At 44.5% G+C, this 21245-nt stretch overlaps 1 protein-coding gene across 1 annotated transcript in view; it reads right to left on the bottom strand.

Moving 5' to 3' along the window:
* LOC139386759 (uncharacterized) overlaps positions 1–21245 on the bottom strand; it is a 112697-nt gene that overhangs the window by 73720 nt on the left and 17732 nt on the right. The window contains exon 2 of the mRNA XM_071132571.1: positions 916–1210. Within this exon, the coding sequence (XP_070988672.1) occupies positions 916–1210 (295 nt within the window). The remainder of the gene's footprint in view (positions 1–915; positions 1211–21245) is intronic.

The following is a 21245-nucleotide window of genomic DNA, read 5'->3' as shown; positions in this document are numbered from 1 at the left end:
GGGACTCGTCTGAAGGTAACCCATACAAACAAATGGAAGTATGGAGATAGCTTTGTCCCAACAAAAATAACGAGTTATACATGTGCAAAAAAAACAAGGCACATGGGAGATGGAGAGAGAAAGGGAGAGTGAGGGAAGCAAATGTTTTGATGCATGAGGCAGTAAAATAATGATCAGATAGACAGATCAAACAAGGTTGACTAGGGTTGACGCAACAAGCACTAGAGAGAGAAATCTATTGATTTACAGTCTGCCTTGGTGATATAGCACAGTCACAATTTCGAGTGATCATACATTCAGACAGATGTATTACCAGTGAATGGAGCAAAATTATTTTCACACTGCCTGGCACTGAGACGTTCATACCCTGGGTGAATACCATAGTGATTTCTTTCCATGTGAAATACTGTAAGGCTATAGTAGCTATAGAAACCATATCCTAGTATCCACTTAAAACTAACCGTGGGGATGAAATTCACATCACACAAGTTGTTTAGAGCAATCAAGGGAAGAAAACTGAAATCATAGTGAAAGTGGGATGATGAAAGACATCTCAACCAATCTCTTCGACAGGCTGACTGTGTGTTATTGTGACTACTATCATTATCTTATTACCACTGTTGCATTGATGGTGGAAGATATGACCAGTTTTGTGTAACAGCTCTTGAATAAGGCTTTCATGGCTCCGCTATCTATTAGTCTCAGAGCAACCCACTGTGCATTTTGAAAAGTACCTTGGTAAATATTTAATCCCGGGTAAATATTGAAACCATGATTGACTGAACAACTCAGTCTGGGACCGAGCTTTTGAAAGCTAGCCCACATCAAAATGGATGATAGTATTAATAGAATAGAAGAAGACAGTAGCTGATAAAACAGCAGATTAAACAGACAACGGCTCCTCGGCTTCAGTACCTATGTTGGCCATCTCAGGCACGGTGGCGCTGTAGGGCCCTTCTTCAAACAGAGGGGGGTTGTCGTTGATGTCCTGTACTCTGATGATGAACGTGGATGATGGCTCCAGGGCCCGGTCGGTCTGCCGGTCGGTTGCTGTAGCGATGAGGCGGTACTCGTCCTTCTCCTCACGATCCAGGGGCTTGGTGACATGGATGTTGCCTGTCTTCTCGTCAATCACAAACACTGACCCCGCCCCCTCACCACGCAGCAAGTACTTGGTGCGTCCGTCACCTCTGTCCATGTCAGTGTGCAGCTGAGAGAGAGTGAGAGAAAAAAAGAGAGAGGGAGAGAGAAGGACATATATAGAGGAAGAGCTATAATTTATCAAATAAAAAAGAATGAATGAAAGAGAAATAAAAGTGATTGTACACAGTGATTCTACACAGTGATTATACATAGTGATTATACACAGTGATTATACACTGTGATGCTACACTGTGATTCTACACAGTGAATCTACACAGTGATGCTACACTGTGATTCTACACAATGAATCTACACAGTGATTCTACACAGTGATTATACACTGTGGTTATACACTGTGATTATTCACTGTGATTATACATAGTTATTATACACTGTGATTATACACTGTGATGCTACACTGTGATGCTACACTGTGATTCTACACAGTGAATCTACACAGTGATTCTACACAGTGATTATACACAGTGATTATACATAATGATTATACACTGTGATTATACACTGTGATGCTACACTGTGATTCTACACAATGAATCTACACAGTGATTCTACACAGTGATTATACACTGTGGTTATACACTGTGATTATTCACTGTGATTATACACTGTGACTATACAAAGCGATTATACACTGTGATTATACAGTGATTATACACAGTGCTTGAGGACTAAGGACAAGAACACTGAAACACTTACAAACCAACACCCTCTGATCTTTCCAGATCCATCTCTGGGGCAATGGCCCTGAACTAGGATCATCATAATCGCAATATCCATAGTAATGCACCAGCTTAACTAGGCCTGCTATTCTCACAAACAGTTGTCTCTGAAAGCTCACCAATCTGTGAAATACAGTTCCCTACTGCTGCAACGATTAATGAAAGTAGAAAATTGAACACGTAATAAGTTGAGGCCTAATCAATTATTTCCCAACTACTGAGAGTGTATTAAGGAAGGCAGGGTACATGCAGTCTTGATCCTGACTGCTGCTGGCTGGCTTAGCCCTGGCTGGCTGGCTGGCTGGTGGCTAGGGCTCTCTCAAGCGGAGCAGGATAGTAAAAGAAGGATCCGCCTCCCCCTATCTCCATCTCCATGGCCCTGCTCAGGGGATGCGCTCCGCACATCAGCATTCATTCTCATTACAGCTCAAACGTGGACGGAATAGGAACCCTGACAAAAGAGTGCAAAATTAGCCCCACTCCAAGAGAGTGTGACATTGTGAATTCAGAAGAAAAGTGCGAGTGGGGGTCGCTTGAAAGCATTGTTGCATGGCAACAGCTAAGCTCATTCGCTAAATGAAATGAAAAAGGATACTCTGAATCAAAATATTCATTCATTTTACAGATCCCCATTTCAATGGGAAAAATAGATGTATGCCTCCTCCTAGTGAGTAAACGATTCACATGGATGTGTGTTTGCGCCTAAATATAACCTTTTCATAAGTTTACACTCTGAGTGTCTGCTGAGTTGAGCAAAACAATTCTGTATGCATTATGTTTATACATAAACTCAGCAAAAAAATAAACGTCCTGTCACTGTCAACTGCCTTTATTTTCAGGAAGTTTAACGTGTAAATATTTGTTTGAACATAACAAGATTCAACAACTGAGACATAAACTAAACATGTTCCACAGACATGTGACTAACAGAAATGGAATAATGTGTCCCTGAACAAAGGGGGGTCAAAATTAAGAGTAACAGCCAGTATCTGATGTGGCCACCAGCTGCATTAAGTACTGCAGTGCATCTCCTCCTCATGGACTGCACCAGATTTGACAGTTATTGCAGTGAGATGTTATCTCACTCTTCCAACAAGGTACCTGCAAGTTCCCGGACATTTCTGGGGGGAATGGCCCTAGCCCTCACCCTCCGATCCAACAGGTCCCAGATGTGCTCAATGGGATTGAGATCCGGGCTCTTCGCTGTCCATGGCAGAACACTAACATTCCTGTCTTGCAGGAAATCACACACAGAACGAGCAGGTTGGCTGGTGGCATTGTCATGCTGGAGGGTCATGTCAGAATGCACCTGCTGGAAGGGTACCACATGAGGGAAGAGGATGTCTTATATAACAATCTCAGTCCGATGATGCTGTGACACACCGCCCCAGACCATGACGGACCCTCCACCTCCAAATCGATCCCGCTCCAGAGTACAGACCTCGGTGTAAAGCTCATTCCTTCGATGATAAATGCGAATCCGACTATCACCCCTGGTGAGACAAAACCGTGACTCGTCAGTGAAGAGCACTTTTTGCCAATCCTGTCTGGCCCAGCGATGGTGGGTTTGTGCCCATAGGCGACGTTGTTACCAGTGATGTCTGGTGAGGACCTGCCTTACAACAGGCCTACAAGCCCTCAGTCCAGCCTCTCTCAGCCTATTGCGGACAGTCTGAGCACTGATGGAGGGATTGTGCATTCCTGGTGTAACTCAGGCAGTTGTTGTCTCCATCCTGTACCTGTCCCGCAGGTGTGATGTTCAGATATACCGATCCTGTGCAGGTGTAGAGGTCGTGTAGAACCATGTCCAGATAAAGCGTCCGGGTGAAAAAGTTGAATTAAAAATTTGAGCGAGGGGAAAAAAATTAAATATTAAACACTAATTAAAAAGTTAAAACCGTAAATTTGGGAGGTAGCAAAGTAACGTTAGCAACAAACCGCACAGCAGCACGTAAACAAGTCCACAAGGTGTGACCGGTGTGCTCTCCACCTGCCCGTTGGACTGAGGCCTATACCCAGAAGTGAAGCTGACCGTGACCCGAGCTTCTCCATGATGGCTCTCCATTCTCGTGATGTGAATTGGGGGCCACGGTCAGAGATCATGTCCTCCGGAAGGCCATTATGCCGGAAGACCTACTGGAACAGTGCCTCAGTGACCTGGAGAGCAGTAGGGAGACCTGAGAGAGTGATAAAACAACAGGATTTCGAGAATCTATCCACAACCACCAAAATGGTGGTGAAACCATCAGAGGATGTGAGATGCGAGATCAGTGACAAAATCAATGGACAGATAAGACCAGGGATGCTGAGGCACAGGAATAGGGAAGGAGTTTCCCTGTTGGAGCGTGCCGGGTGGACTTAGTTTGGGAACACATGAACAGGAGTTGGCGTAGCGAATAACACCCTGCGCCAAGGTGGGCCACCAATACTTTTCGGAGAGAGATTGAATTGTACGGGTGATCCCAGTATGTCCAGCGACAACAGCTGTGTGTGCCCAGGTCAACAGCCTCTCGCTTATTCCCATGGGAACGTAGATGTGCTCAGGAGGATAGGTAGTGGGTGCGGGTTCCCTCTCCAGAGCCTGGTGAATGTTCACATCTACGTCCCAGACCACAGGGGCTACAACTCGAGAGGGAGCGAGAAAGCAGTTCCTCCGGCATTCGGGTGACCAGTCCGTGATTCTCATCTTGGACCATGAGATGGTGGGGTTATGGCGTTGGAGCCATAGGAGTCAGAGAAAGATCTTGTGAGCTGGTGCACTAGTGATGAAGAAGGGAATATTTTCCTGAGGAATGGACTCCATGGTGAGGGTGAGTGGTGTGGTGATGTGTGTGATGGTTCCGGATCCTAGTGGCTGATTATTAAGGGCTTGAACCGGGAAACGGAGAGGAGAGCGGGTATGAGGTGATGCTCAGAGAGGAGGCAAGGATCTGGTCAATAAAGGTACCATGGCACCAGAATCCAATAGTGCTGTAGAAACAGTACATGTGGGCCAACCAGCTAGTGTGATCGGCACAAAAATATTGTTTAGGATGGGATACTCACACCTGCTCCAGGAGGTGGAAGATCACATGACCGTCCCTCTGCTCTCGTGGATCCCGAGTTGGGATATACCAGACACTGCTGAAGCTTGTGTCCCCCTTGACCACAATAGAGACAGAGCCCCAGCTGTCTCCGTCTAGATTACGTAACTCCGCCGCGGGGAGACGTGTGACCCCTACCTCCATAGGTTCAGGCTCTGATACAGTGTTCACTGAGGGAGGAGGAGAGGAGATGTGGGTACTGACGCTCCCAAAGTAAGTTATCCAAATGGATGGCCATCGCGATGAGTGTGTCCAAGGAGAGGTTGTTGTCTCGACTTGCCAGTTTAGTCTGGACCTCCTTGCGCAGTGCTCTTCGGAATAGCATATGCCGGCTCATTCCATCCGCTGGATGCTGCTACTGTCTGGAAGGTGAGCGCTTATTTGGCAGTGGTCTGGTCATACTGCCATAGTTGGAGAAGGCTCTCACCCCTCCTCTGCCCTCCGGTTGATGATCAAAGATACCTCTGAACTAAGCCATGAACCCCTCATACAAAGCCAGCTCCTCCTCTCCTCTCTCCCAGACAGCCATAGCCCACTCCAACGCCCGTCCAGTCATCAGAGAAATTACTGTGGCAACCTTGGACCTCTCGGTGGTGGGTGCTCCCATCTAGTGTGCAAAATAGAGGGAACACTGAAGTAGAAAGCCACAGCATTTAGATGGTGTTCCGTCATATTTTTACGGGAGGGACAAACGGGCATCGCTGACCTGGGCGGACTGCTGAATAAACTGGAGTGATGGCTCGCTGGGTCGACTGGTGGCAGAGTATCCTCCGCTAGTTGAAGACAACGCCTCTTGGGTATGATTGAGATGTTGAAGACTGTGAAGAACCTCTTCCATAGCCTTCCCTAGTTGTGCCAGCTTGTCGTGGTGTTGACGAAGTAGGTATCCCTGTTCGTCGACCCTCTAGGAGATGTTCTGATTTCCTGCTGCCTCATTTGTCGAGGCAGTATGCTGTAACGCAGACGCTGGGAGTCGAGAAGCAGGTGCAGGTGGAGATTTAATAATATAGTGAACATGGAACAATACAAGACAATAGTAGCGTCTGGACATGAAACACATAGTCAATACTGCCTGGGGAATGAACCAAAGAGAGTAACAGATATGGGGGGGAGGTGATCAGTGAATTGATGGAGTACAGGTGAGTCTTATACTGAGGCGCATGTGCGCGTAACAATTGTGCCATGTGTGCGTAATGATGGTAGACAGAGCCAGTGATTAGTAAACTGGCAATGTTAAGCTCCGTAGCGGGGGAGTAGACATGACAGGAGCAAACCTTTTGATCAAGAGAGACCTGTAGACAATTTGCACACCAAACATACAAATATGTATTTTACAGTTAGTTATAAGGAAGGTGAAATCTTATAGTTAGTCGTTTTATAATTTGATTTTAGTATATTTAGAAAGAACATAAGTAATTTCAAGCCTTTTTCTGTCATGCCCTGATCTGATTCACCTGTTCCTGTGATTGTCTCCACCCCCTCCAGGTGTCGCTTATTTTACCCTTTGGACCCCTTTGGATTAATAAACATTTTAAGAATTCAACCATCTGCCTCCTGTGTCTGTATCTTTCGCCTTGCGTCATGATAGTACGAGTTTCGCCTTGCGTCATGATAGTACGAACTGGCCATGCCAGAACCAGCAGACTTGGACCAGCTCTACCATGCTGTCTCCCTGCAGGGAGCCACCATTAAGAAACATGAGGAGTTGGTACAGGGCCTTTTGGAAGGGCTCAGATCCTTGATGGAATGCCACGACCATGGGTTAAAGGCTATTATGGAGCAAATCAGGGAGTTAGCGCAGAGGCTGCCTGCTACCTCTGAAAAACTGCAATCACCCAGTAATTTTCTGTACAGCCTATCCCGGCTCCCCGAGAACCCCGCTTCCCTCCTCCGGAGCGGTATTCGGGAAATCCTGGTACCTGACAGATTTTTTTTCTCAGTGCTCGCTACAGCCATCTTTGTTTCTTTCAGACAGATCGAAGATAGAGTATATTATTATGCTAATGCCGGGAAGGGCGCTCTCCTGGGCTACAGCAGTTTGGGAGCAACAATCTGCCATTTGTGGTCATCTGGAGGAATTCATGGCAGAAGTGAGAAAGGTAATTGAGTCTCCGGATTCTGGGAGAAAGGAGGCCTGGGAGTTCAGATTATAAGTTCTATCCCCCGCACACCCTTTTTTTGCTCTTGTCCTGTGGGGAGACCAATCACAGTCTCTCCGAGTGCTCATTGACTCTGAGGCAGGACGGCCTTCTTCTGCACAATAACATGTTCTTCATGTAGACAGGTCCTTGAGCGCCTCCTGGAGAACCAACTGTTTGTGAAAGCCGACAAGTGTGAGTTCCACTGCTCTACAATCACCTTTCTGGGATATGTTATTGCTGAGGGCAATGTTCAGATGGATCCTGGAAAGGTGAATGCAGTGGTGGATTGGCCTCAACCAATATCCAAGGTGCAGTTGCAACGGTTTCTTGGTTTTGCAAACTTCTACCGCCGTTTCATTCGGGACTACAGCACCCTGGCGGCCCCCCTCTCGGCACTCACCTCTCCCAAGGTACCGTTCAAATGGTCTCCAGCTGTCGACAAAGCCTTTGTGGACCTGAAGCATTGGTTCACAACAGCACCCATTCTCATCCATCAAGACCCCTCACGTCAATTTGTGGTGGAAGTGGATGCTTCGGATGTTGGAGTGGGGCCATTCTGCCTATACAGTTCCTCTGCCACACCCTCGACCTCTGAAAGCATTCTCTCTACCTCATGCCTTGATGCTACTGTGGATTGGGGTATTGAGAACCTGTTCCGTGAGGCACAACACTCCCAGCCTGGACCTGAAGGGGGCCAGGCTAACCGACAATTTGTCCCTAATCCAGTCCGGTCCCGGGTCCTGGAATGAGCTCATTCCTCCAGGCTGACCTGTCATCCAGGGTCCCGTAGTACACTAGCACTTCCTCCGACAACGTTTCTGGTGGCCCACAATGGTTCCTGACATCTCTGCCTTCGTCGCCGCATGCACAGTGTGTGCTCAGAACAAGACTCCACGGCAAGCTCCTTCTGGCCTCCTTCAGTCACTCCCGGTCCCTCATCGTCCCTGGTCTCATACATCTCTGGACTTTGTCACTGGGCTCCCTACCTCTGATGGCAACACTGTCATTCTGACGGTAGTCGATCGGCTCTCCAAGGCCACCCATTTCATCCCTCACCCCAAACGACCTTCTGCCAAGGAGATGACCCAGCTTATGGTGCAGCATGTCTTCCGGATCCATGGACTCCCGGTAGACATGGTCTCTGATCAGGATCCTCAGTTCTCATCTGAGTTCTGGAAGACATTCTGCACCCTTATTGGGTCGTCGGCCAGCCTGTCATCCAAAAACCAACCCCAAACTAACAGTCAGTCAGAGCAAGCCAACCAAGACCTGGAGACCACCTTAATGTGCCTGGTCTCAACCAACCCCACTACCTGGAGCGGTCAACTGGTCTAGGTGGAGTATGCCCGGAACACCCTTTCCAGTTCTGCCACGGGACTCTCCCCTTTCGAGTGCTCCATGGGGTATCAGCCTCCACTCTTTCCAGAACAAGAGCAGGAGGTCAGCGTACCCTCGGCCCAGATGTTTGTCCGCAAGCTGCCTCCCCGGTTCATTGGTCCTTTTCCCATCTCCAGAGTCCTGATTTCCACTGCTGTCTATCTTGTGTTACCCCGTACCCCCCGTATTCACCCTACCATGTGTCTAGGATTAAGCCCGTCTCTCACTGTCCTTTGTCTTCTGTCTCCAGGCCCATCCCACCCCCGGGGTTATTGACGGCCAGCCAGCGTATGCGGTGAGACACCTCCAGAAGGTTCGACCACTGGGCAGGGGTTTCCAGTACCTGGTTGACAGGGAGGGCTATTGCCCAGTGGAGAGGTGCTGGGTCCCTGTGAAAGACATTTTGGACCCGGCCCTCATCGCCGATTTCCACCGCCGACACCCCGGTCAGCCAGGTATGCGCCCAGGTAGGACACCAGGTGGCGTCCCGGGGGGGGGGAATAATGTCACACCCTGATCTGTTTCATCTGTTCCTGTAATTGTCTCCATCCCCTCCAGGTGTCTCTTATTTTCCCCAGTGTATTTATCCCTGTGTTTCCTGTCTTTCTGTGCCAGTTTGTCTTGTATGTTTAAGTCAAGTCAACCAGCGTGTTTTTCCCGTACTCCTTTTGCTATTCTCCTTTTTCTAGTCCTTTCTAGTTTTGACCCTTGCCCCTGTTCTCTGGTTTTTGTACACGCCTGCATGACCATTCTGCCTGCCTTGACCACGAGCCTGTCTGCAATTCTGTACCTCCTGGACTCTGATCTGGTTTTGACCTTTTTGCCTGTCCATGACCATTCTCTTGCCTACCCCTTTGGATGAATTAATAAACATTATAAGACTCCAACCATCGGCCTCCTGTGTCTGCATCTGGGTCTCGCCTTGTGTCATGATATATTCATACAGTTTTGCAAAACACCAGTCTTAATATCAACAGTGAAGAGGCGACTCCGGGATGCTGCCTTCTAGGTAGAGTTCCTCTGTCCAGTGTCTGTGTTCTTTTGCCCATCTTAATCTTTTCTTTTTATTGGCCAGTCTGAGACATGGCTTTTTCTACGCAACTCTGCCTTGAAGTCGCCTCTTCACTGTTGGCGTTCAGACTGGTGCTTTGCGGGTACTGTTTATGAAACTGCCAGTTGAGGACTTGTGAGGCGTCTGTTTCTCAAACTAATCACTCTTAATGTACTTGTCCTCTTGCTCAATTGTGCACCGGGGCCTCCCACTGCTCTTTCTATTCTGGTTAGAGCATGTTTGCTCTGTTCTATGAAGGGAGTAGTCGACAGCGTTGTACGAGATCTTCAGTTTGGCAATTTCTCTCATGGAATAGCCTTCATTTCTCAGAACAAGAATAGACTGATGAGAATCAGAAGAAAGTACTTTGTTTATAGTCATTTTAAGCCTGTAATCGAACCCACAAATGCAGATTCTCCAGACAATCAACTAGACTAAAGAAGGCCAGTTTTATTGCTTCTTAGCTTCTTAACCAACCAGTTTCAGCTGTTCTAACATAAGGATTTTCTACACTGGTAGTAGTGTTTAGTTTATCATGTGTTGGTGGTGGAAGTAGTGTTTACTATATCTTGGCGGTCGAGGTAGTGTTTAGCATACTGGTAGTAGTGTTTAGTATATCTTGTGTTGGTGGTGTTAGTAGTGTTTAGTACATCTTATGTTGGCGGTGGTAGAATTGTTTAGTATATTTTGTGTCGGTTGTGGAAGTAGTGTTTAGTATATTGTGTGTTGGCGGTGGTAGTAGTGTTTAGTATACTGGTAGCAGAGTTGAGTGCTGAGTATACAGGAAAGTAGTATTTAGTATATCTTGTGTTGGCGGTGGTAGAATTGTTTAGTATATTTTGTGTGGGTTGTGGTAGTAGTGTTTAGTATATTGTGTGTTGGTGGTGGCAGCAGGTTTTGGTATATATTGTGTAGGTGGGGGTAGTAGTGTTTAGTATATCTTGTGTTGGTTGTGGTAGTAGTGTTTAGTATATTGTGTGTTGGTGGTGGTAGAAGTGTTTGGTATATCGTGTGTTGGTTGTGGTAGTAGTGTTTGGTATATCGTGTGGCGGTTGTGGTAGTAGTGTTTAGTATACTGGTAGTAGAGTTTAGTATACATTGTGTTGGTGGTGGTAGTAGTGTTGAGCATATTGTGAAATGGTGGTGGTAGTATTGTTTAGTATAATGGTAGTAGTGTTTACTATATTGTGTGTTGGTGGTCGTAGTAGTGTTTAGTATATCATGTGTTGGTTGTGGTAGTAGAGTTTAGTATATCCTGTGTTGGTGGTGGAAGTAGTGTTTAGTATATATTGTGTCGGTGGTGGAAGTAGTGTTTAGTACATCTTGTAGTAAATCTTGTGTTGGCGGTGGTAGTAGTGTTTAGTATATATTGTGTTGTTGGTTTTAGTAGTGCTTACCTTAATGGTAGAAGTATTTAGTATATCTTGTGTTGGCGGTGGTAGTAGTGATTAGCATATCTTGTGCTGGTGGTGGTAGTAGTGTTTCTGATATCTTATGTTGGCGGTGGTAGTAGTGTTTAGTATATCTTGTGTTGGCTGTGGTTGTAGTGTTTAGTATATCTTGTGTTGGCTGCGGAAGTAGTGTATCTTACATATTGCGTTGGTGGTGGTAGTAGTGAATAGTATATATAGTGTTGGCTGTGAAAGTAGTGTTTAGAATACTGTTAGTAGTGTTAAACATATCTTGTGTTGGTGGTGGAAGTAGTGTATAGTATAGTGGTAGTAGTGTTTAGTATATATTGTGTTGGTGGTGGTAGTAGTGTTTAGTATATCTTGTGTTGGTGGTGGTAGTAGTGTTTAGTATATCTTGTGTTGGTGGTGGTAGTAGTGTTTAGTATATCTTGTGTTGGTGGTTGTAGAAGTGTTTAGTATATCTTGTGTTGTGGTGATAGAAGTGTTTAGTATATCTCGTGTTGGTGGTGGTAGTAGTGTTTAGTATGTCTTGTGTTGGTGGTGGTAGTTGTGTTTAGCAGACTGGTAGTTGAGCTTAGTATATATTGTGGTGGTGGTGGTGGTGGTGGTGGTAGTTGTGTTTACTATACTGGTAGTAGAGTTTAGTATATCTTGTGTTGGCGGTGGCAGTAGTGTTTAGTATATCGTGTGTTGGCGGTGGTAGTAGTGTTTAGTATACTGGTAGTAGAGTTTAGTATATCTTGTGTTGGCGGTGGTAGTAGTGTTTAGTATATCTTGTGTTGGCAGTGGTAGTAGTGTTTAATACATATTGTGTTGGTGGTGGTAGTCGTGTTTATTATACTGGTAGTAGTGTAAAGTACATGTTGTGATTGTGGTGGTAGTAGTGTTTAGTATATCTTGTGTTTGCGGTGGTCGTAGTGTTTAGTATGTCTTGTGTTGGTGGTGGTAGTAATGCTCAGTAAATCTTGTGTTGGTGGTGGTAGTAGTGTTTAGTATATATTGTGTTGACGGTGTTAGTGGTGTTTAGTATAGTGGTCGTAGTGTTTTGTATATATTGTGTTGGCGGTGGTAGTAGTGTTTAGTATATATTGTGTTGGTGGTGGTAGTAGTGTTTAGTATATCTTGTGTTGGAGGTGGTAGTAGTGTTTAATTCATATTGTGTTGGCTGTGGTAGTAGTGTAATGTATATGTTGTGTTGGTGGTGGTAGCAGTGCTTAGTATATATTGTGTTGGTGGTGGTAGTAGTGTTTAGTATATCTTGTGTTGACGGTGTTAGTGGTGTTTAGTATAGTGGTCGTAGTGTTTTGTATATATTGTGTTGGCGGTGGTAGTAGTGTTTAGTATATATTGTGTTTAGTATATATTGTGGTGATGGTGGTGGTCGTAGTGTAATGTATATGTTGTGTTGGTGGTGGTAGTAGTGTTTATAATTGTTTGTGTTGGTAGTAGAGTTTAGTATATCTTGTGTTGGTGGTGGTGGTAGTGCTTAGTATATCTTGTGTTGGTGGTGGTAGTAGTGCTTAGTATATCTTGTGTTGGTGGTGGTAGTAGTGTTTAGTATATATTGTGGTGGAGGTGGTAATAGTTGTGTTTAGTATTCTGGTAGTAGAGTTTAGTATATATTGTGGTGGTGGTGGTAGTTTTGTTTAGCATACTGGTAGTAAAGTTTAGTATATATTGTGTTGGTAGTGGTAGTAGTGTTTAGTATATATTGTGGTGGTGGTGGTAGTTGTGTTTAGTATACTGGTAGTAAAGTTTTGTATATCTTGTGTTGGTGGTGGTAGTAGTGTTTAGTATATATTGTGTTGGTGGTGGTAGTCGTGTTTAGCATACTGGTAGCTGTCACGGCAGATTTCCTCCTCTTCCTCTGAAGAGGTGAAACAAGGATCGGACCGATATGCAGCGTGGTAGGTGTCCATGGTTTTTAATAAGAGAATCTGAACATGAACACAGATACAAAATAATAACGTGAACTAGCAACAAAACAGTCCCATGTGGAACACTGACACAGGAAACAATCACCCACAAAATACCCAAAGAATATGGCTGCCTAAATATGGTTCCCAATCAGAGACAACGATAGACAGCTGCCTCTAATTGAGAACCAATCTAGGCAACCATAGACATACAATTTAACTAGACAGGGGACAGCCCCATAAACATACAAACGCCTAGACAAGAAAACACCCTAGATGAGACATAAACCATACATCACCCATGTCACACCCTGACCTAACCAAAATAATAAAGAAAACAAAGACAACTAAGGCCAGGGCGTGACAGTAGCAGACTTTAGTATATATTGTGGTGGTGGTGGTGGTAGTTGTGTTTAGCATGCTGGTAGTAGTGTTTAGTATATATTATGTTGGTGGTGGTAGTAGTGTTTAGTATATCGTGTGTTGGCGGTGGTAGTAGTGTTTAGTATACTGGTAGTAGAGTTTAGTATATATTGTGGTGGTGGTGGTGGTAGTTGTGTTTAGCATACTGGTAGCAGAGTTTAGTATATATTGTGGTGGTGGTGGTGGTGGTGGTAGTAGTGTTTAGTATACTGGTAGTAGAGTTTAGTATACAGTTCCTTGCGAAAGTATTCGGCCCCCTTGAACTTTGCGACCTTTTGACACATTTCAGGCTTCAAACATAAAGATATCAACAACAAGTGGGACACAATCATGAAGTGGAACGACATTTATTGGATATTTCAAACTTTTTTAACAAATCAAAAACTGAAAAATTGGGCGTGCAAAATTATTCAGCCCCCTTAAGTTAATACTTTGTAGCGCCACCTTTTGCTGCGATTACAGCTGTAAGTCGCTTGGGGTATGTCTCTATCAGTTTTGCACATCGAGAGACTGAATTTTTTCCCATTCCTCCTTGCAAAACAGCTCGAGCTCAGTGAGGTTGGATGGAGAGCATTTGTGAACAGCAGTTTTCAGTTCTTTTCACAGATTCTCGATTGGATTCAGGTCTGGACTTTGACCTGGCCATTCTAACACCTGGATATGTTTATTTTTGAACCATTCCATTGTAGATTTTGCTTTATGTTTTAGATCATTGTCTTGTTGGAAGACAAATCTCCGTCCCAGTATCAGGTCTTTTGCCATGTTTGACAGTGGGGATGATGTGTTCAGGGTGATGAGCTGTGTTGCTTTTACGCCAAACATAACGTTTTGCATTGTTGCCAAAAAGTTCAATTTTGGTTTCATCTGACCAGAGCACCTTCTTCCACATGTTTGGTGTGTCTCCCAGGTGGCTTGTGGCAAACTTTAAACAACACTTTTTATGGATATCTTTAAGAAATGGCTTTCTTCTTGCCACTCTTCCATAAAGGCCAGATTTGTGCAATATACGACTGATTGTTGTCCTATGGACAGAGTCTCCCACCTCAGCTGTAGATCTCTGCAGTTCATCCAGAGTGATCATGGGCCTCTTGGCTGCATCTCTGATCAGTCCTCTCCTTGTATGAGCTGAAAGTTTAGAGGGACGGCCAGGTCTTGGTAGATTTACAGTGGTCTGATACTCCTTCCATTTCAATATTATCGCTTGCACAGTGCTCCTTGGGATGTTTAAAGCTTGGGAAATCTTTTTGTATCCAAATCCTGTGGCAAAAGGTCGCAAAGTTCAAGGGGCCGAATACTTTCGCAAGGCACTGTATTGTGGTGGTGGTGGTGGTAGTTGTGTTTAGCATACTGGTAGTAGAGTTTAGTATATCTTGTGTTGGTGGTGGTAGTAGTGTGTAGTATATCTTGTGTTGGCTGTGGTTGTAGTGTATAGTATATATTGTGTTGGTTTTGGTAGTAGTGTTTAGTATATCTTGTGTTGACGGTGGAAGTAGTGTTTAGTACACTGGTAGTAGAGTTTAGTATATCTTGTGATGGCGTTGGTAGTAGAGTTTAATACATATTGTGTTGGTGGTGGCAGAAGTGTTTAGTATATAGTGTGTTGGTGGTGGTAGAAGTGTTTAGTATAGTTGTAGTTGTGTTTTGTATATATTGTGTTGGCTTTGGTAGTAGTGTTTAGTATATCTTGTGTTGGTGGTGGTGGTAGTGTTTAGTATATCTTGTGTTGGTGGTGGTAGTAGTGTTTAGTATATCTTGTGTTGGCGGTGGTCGTAGTATTTAGTATGTATTGTGTTTGTGGTAGTAGTAGTGTTTAGTATACTGGTAGTAGTGTTTAGTATATATTGTGGTAGTTGTAGTGTTTAGTATATCTTGTGTTGGTGGTGGTAGTAGTGTTTTGTATATCTTGTGTTGGTGGTGGTAGTAGTGTTTAGTATATCTTGTGTTGGTGGTGGTAGTAGTGTTTAGTATATCTTGTGTTGGTGGTGGTAGTAGTGTTTAGTATATCTTGTGTTGGTGGTGGTAGTAGTGTTTTGCATATCTTGTGTTGGTGGTGGTCGTAGTATTTAGTATGTATTGTGTTTGTGGTAGTAGTAGTGTTTAGTATACTGGTAGTAGTGTTTAGTATATATTGTGGTAGTTGTAGTGTTTAGTATATTTTGTGTTTTTGCTGGTAGTAGTGTTTTGTATATCTTGTGTTGGTGGTGGTAGTAGGGTTTTAGTATATCTTGTGTTGGTGGTGGTAGTAGTGTTTAGTATATCTTGTGTTGGCGGTGGTAGTAGTGTTTTAGTATATATTGTGTTGGTGGTGGTAGTAGTGTTTAGTATATCTTGTGTTGGTGGTGGTAGTAGGGTTTTAGTATATATTGTGTTGGTGGTGGTAGTAGGGTTTAGTATATCTTGTGTTGGTGGTGGTAGTAGGGTTTTAGTATATATTGTGTTGGTGGTGGTAGTAGGGTTTAGTATATCTTGTGTTGGTGGTGGTAGTAGGGTTTAGTATATCTTGTGTTGGCAGGGGTAATAGTGTTCGCTGTGTTGGCAGGGGTAGTACGTGGCTGTCACAGGGCTGTGTGTTTCTATGGACCTAAGTGTTCCACAGCTCCTTGGCTGTGAACAGAGGAGCAACTCCTCCTTGTCTCTTAAATTAAAACTGACATGTTGTTTTAACTCAGTGTCCACTGTGTACACAAACACACACACACACACACACACACACACACACACACAAACACACGAATATCCACAAACAACAAAGTTACGAATGACCCCACAAAATCACAAAACACCAATATACACATGTACAAGGAAGTCATTAGGCTGAAAGAGCAAGGAATATACAGAGAGAAAACAGGGGAGTTAAAGAGAAGAGGAGCTCGAAGGGAGACAACAGTTACACACACACCTGCTGGCAGGAAGCTCATCAATATTAATCCGAACATGTCTAATTCCAAACTGCTTTGTGTTTTCTTACGTTTCCTCTCTCCCTGGGAAAGTCATTTGGCCTCCGGGCTGGAGTACAGCAGGGGCGAGAGAGCAATTAGAGACAGAGGAGAGAGACGGAGCGAGGAAGGAGGGAAGGAGAGAGCGATAGCTGAGAGAGATAGAGAAAGGAGGGGGGGATCGGGGGACGATGGATTGAGGCTGGGGTGAAGACAGATTTAAAGGAGAGCAGAAGAGGTGAAATGGGATGAGGAGAAGGAAAGAAGAGGGCTAGATAGAAGGAGGGAACAGGGGAAGCGTTTAAGGTCGGAAGATATGCAGAGAAGGAAAATGAGGGAAGAAAGTGGATAAAGGTTAATGTCTTACAACTAACAGAGCAGAAGAGAATGTGATGGTAAAAGAGAGAGGTAATGTGGAGGAGAACGCACATTTTAGAGTTGACCTCACGGTCCATCAAGCCTACTCAGCAAGACGAAGAGAGAGGAGACCAGAGAGGGGAGGAGAGAGAGAGGGGGGGGGGGTAAAGAGAGGGAGCGGGAGAGATACAGAGAGAGAAAGGACAGCAAGGTGAGAGAGAGAGGAGAGACCAGAGAAGAGAGTGAGGGAGGGAGATAGGTGTGCAAGGGGGGATGCAGAGAAAGAGAGAGAGAGGGTGGTGGAGAAAGAGGCAGTGGAGAAACAAAAGGAAGGAAGAAGGGAGGGAGGGAAGAGGGAGTGGAGCAAACGAGAGAGAGAGTGTGGATACCATTTTATTCCAGACCCCTATAGAAAGCAAATTCAAACATGTTTCTGTGCTGAGTGGGAGCTGAGAGAGAGGAGTGTGTGTAAGAGAGAGAGGACTGTGAGAAAGAGACAGAGAGAGGGAGAAAGAGAGAGGGAGATAAAGAGGAGTGTGTGAGAGAGAGACAGAGAGAAAGAGAGAGGGAGAAAGAGAGAGAAGAGTGTGTGAGAGAGGGAGAAAGAGAGAGGGAGATAAAGAAGAGTGTGTGAGAGAAAGACAGAGAGAAAGAGAGAGAGAGAAAGAGAGAAAGGAGTGTGTGAGAGAGGGAGAGGAGTGTGTGTAAGAGAGAGAAAGAGAGAGGGAGAAAGAGAAAGAGAGAAAGAGAGGAGTGTGTGTAAGAGAGAGACAGAAAGTGAGAGACAGAGAAAAAGAGATAGGGAGGGAGAGAGAGGAGTGTGTGTAAGAGCAAGACAGAAAGCGAGAGACAGAGACAGAGAGAAAGAGAGAGGGAGAGAGAGGAGTGTGTGAGAGAAGAAGAAAGAGAGAGGGAGTGAGGAAAAACAGGAGTCTATTAAAGGTGAAATTCAAAGAGAACACAAGCCTGCCTTTCTCTCACTTTCTCCTGCTTTCCTTTCTGCTTTAATCTCAGAATAATGTCGAGCAAATCTGAAATGTGACTGTATGAATTTAAAGCATTACCATATATACGTTGCCAATGTGGAGAAGGGAGTATTTTACTTGCCGAAACTCACAATGGTACCATTCTACCCCAAGATAAGCCACTGATTACATACATTTAATCTATGACCAGAATTTTGTACCATTACACCCGGGCCACCCACATTTAAATTGTTCCTACTGGGGCCACCCACATGTAAATTGTTCCTGCTGGGGCCACTCACATGCAAATTGCTACTACTGGGGCCACCCACATGTAAAATTCTCCTACTAGGGCCACCCACATGTAATGCACAAATGACTGTAAAGGCAACTTGCAGACTAGGTTCTGTTTGCTTCTAGCAGAACTCGGCTAGGCTTAAGCTCACAACTGTGCTCACACACTTGCATAATAATAGCTAGCTAGTTATTTAGCTGGACCTTGCTTCCAAACTTTGACTTTGCCTACCAAACGAACAAAATGGCACCAAATGTCGTCATAATATATACGTGAAATGGCGGGCCACGTTTCAACTGGATAGTATGAGACGACCTTACGTCACTTTGGATAAAACCATCTAATAAATGGCATATATTATAATTGAATATTATTATGTAAAACAGATGTATACAATATCCCTACAGTAGGATCTGGTTTATTACCCAGGTGAATTGTGCTATTATCCAGTTGAACCCACACAGGGGTTAATTGTGCTATTATGGAGCTAAAAGATATAGAGGTTAAACCCAATGAGTTTATCAAGTGAAACACTCCACATGGGTAAAGTCCTGATTATATGAAGTGACTGTCCTAGCTGGGGTGAACTCATGATTATGCATAGCCCAGTGTGAGTCCAGCTCGTGACCTTGAGCTAATATTTATTCACTGGCCTCTAAGCTGAGATTGCATGGCCGTCCGCTCCACTTCCCCCAGTGGCCCTGAAGGAGGACAAAGTGAGTCAGGGATGGAAGGGAGAGGGGTGAGGGTACGGCGCTGTGCCCCTCTCTACAGGAACACACACATGCACACGCACACAGGTAAACACAAACACACATATGCACACGCGCATCAAATCAAATCAAGTGTTATTGGTCACAAACATGTGTTTAGCAGATGTTATTGCAAGTGTAGCGAAATGCATACGCAGACACACACATACAGACACACACGTACACACACACACATGAAATACACACAGAAAAAATACACAAATGCTCAAACGCACACAAACAAATTCATGCAAAATTAACAGGGAAACATTCAAACACTGCTTCGGGATCCACTTTTTTATTTCTCTCCACTCTCTCGCTCTAAAATCCCATTGGCAAGGAGCAGTCCTCTTGGCAGTGACACACGGTGGCATGTGATCGATTTACCCTTTAAATGTACAGACGTGAATTACAGTAGGCCTCCGGTGGCCTTTTCCCACGTTGCCACCTGCCCTGCTGCTAAACATATGATGTGAAGTAGACATCATCAGAGTGGGAATTAGGAATAAAAAAACAACAAGCTCCACTAAGCAACACACGGTCCCCTATTAAACATCAGCTGAATACAATCATCAAAAGCAGGATTTGCATACTCTCGGGCTAAAAGCAGGATTTGCATACTCTCGGGCTAAAAGCAGCAGTTTTGTTGTGAATAATGTATCATGGAGGAATGGAATAGTACTGGTATACAGTGCCTTGCGAAAGTATTCGGCCCCCTTAAGTTAATACTTTGTAGCGCCACCTTTTGCTGCGATTACAGCTGTAAGTCGCTTGGGGTATGTCTCTATCAGTTTTGCACATCGAGAGACTGACATTTTTTTCCCATTCCTCCTTGCAAAATAGCTCGAGCTCAGTGAGGTTGGATGGAGAGCATTTGTGAACAGCAGTTTTCAGTTCTTTCCACAGATTCTCGATTGGATTCAGGTCTGGACTTTGACTTGGCCATTCTAACACCTGGATATGTTTATTTTTGAACCATTCCATTGTAGATTTTGCTTTATGTTTTGGATCATTGTCTTGTTGGAAGACAAATCTCCGTCCCAGTCTCAGGTCTTTTGCAGACTCCATCAGGTTTTCTTCCAGAATGGTCCTGTATTTGGCTCCATCCATCTTCCCATCAATTTTAACCATCTTCCCTGTCACTGCTGAAGAAAAGCAGGCCCAAACCATGATGCTGCCACCACCATGTTTGACAGTGGGGATGATGTGTTCAGGGTGATGAGCTGTGTTGCTTTTACGCCAAACATAACGTTTTGCATTGTTGCCAAAAAGTTCAATTTTGGTTTCATCTGACCAGAGCACCTTCTTCCACATGTTTGGTGTGTCTCCCAGGTGGCTTGTGGCAAACTTTAAACAACACTTTTTATGGATATCTTTAAGAAATGGCTTTCTTCTTGCCACTCTTCCATAAAGGCCAGATTTGTGCAATATACGACTGATTGTTGTCCTGTGGACAGAGTCTCCCACCTCAGCTGTAGATCTCTGCAGTTCATCCAGAGTGATCATGGGCCTCTTGGCTGCATCTCTGATCAGTCTTCTCCTTGTATGAGCTGAAAGTTTAGAGGGACGGCCAGGTCTTGGTAGATTTGCAGTGGTCTGATACTCCTTCCATTTCAATATTATCACTTGCACAGTGCTCCTTGGGATGTTTAAAGCTTGGGAAATCTTTTTGTATCCAAATCCGTCTTTAAACTTCTTCACAACAGTATCTTCATGATGCTCTCTGCGCTTTTAACGGACCTCTGAGACTATCACAGTGCAGGTGCATTTATACGGAGACTTGATTGTATTTATCATCATTAGTCATTTAGGTCAACATTGGATCATTCAGAGATCCTCACTGAACTTCTGGAGAGAGTTTGCTGCACTGAAAGTAAAGGGGCTGAATAATTTTGCACGCCCAATTTTTCAGTTTTTGATTTGTTAAAAAAGTTTGAAATATCCAATAAATGTCGTTCCACTTCATGATTGTGTCCCACTTGTTGTTGATTCTTCACAAAAAAATACAGTTTTATATCTTTATGTTTGAAGCCTGAAATGTGTCAAAAGGTCGCAAAGTTTAAGGGGGCCGAATACTTTCGCAAGGCACTGTATATTAAAGAGCCTTGTGGTGATAAGGCCTGGCAATAATACTGATGTATAATATATTTGCGGGGTCGGGAGGAGGTTGTCAGGCGGGGGACAAGTGGGTCTAAACCTACTGAAACATGTCTGAATTAGATCACAACAGGACTTTCCACAACACAACTGCTGTTACGCTTGTCGATGGAAGGATCGGACCAAGGTGCAGCGCGGTAGGCGTACATTTTCATTTATTAAATTAACACCGAAAAAACAACAAATACAAAACGTAACGTCTAGTAGGGCTAAAGAGCACAGTACCAAAACAAGATCCCACAAACTACAGGTGGAAAAAGGCTGCCTAAGTATGATCCCCAATCAGAGACAACGATAGACAGCTAGCTGCCTCTGATTGGGAACCATACCCTGCCAACAAAGAAATAAAAAAAATAGATTGCCCACCCTAGTCACACCCTGACCTAACCAAATAGAGAATAAAAAGGCTCTCTAAGGTCAGGGCGTGACAACTGCATTATAGAAGGGCACCAATAGAGCCCAAACACAGGCCCTTGAATCCATCTGGCCGTTGGATC

This window comes from Oncorhynchus clarkii, chromosome 28 (genome assembly GCF_045791955.1).
Source record: "Oncorhynchus clarkii lewisi isolate Uvic-CL-2024 chromosome 28, UVic_Ocla_1.0, whole genome shotgun sequence".
In the NCBI taxonomy this organism is placed as follows: domain Eukaryota; kingdom Metazoa; phylum Chordata; class Actinopteri; order Salmoniformes; family Salmonidae; genus Oncorhynchus; species Oncorhynchus clarkii.
Note: the sequence above shows the minus strand (reverse complement) of the source record. Positions and strands in the feature narration are given on the sequence as shown.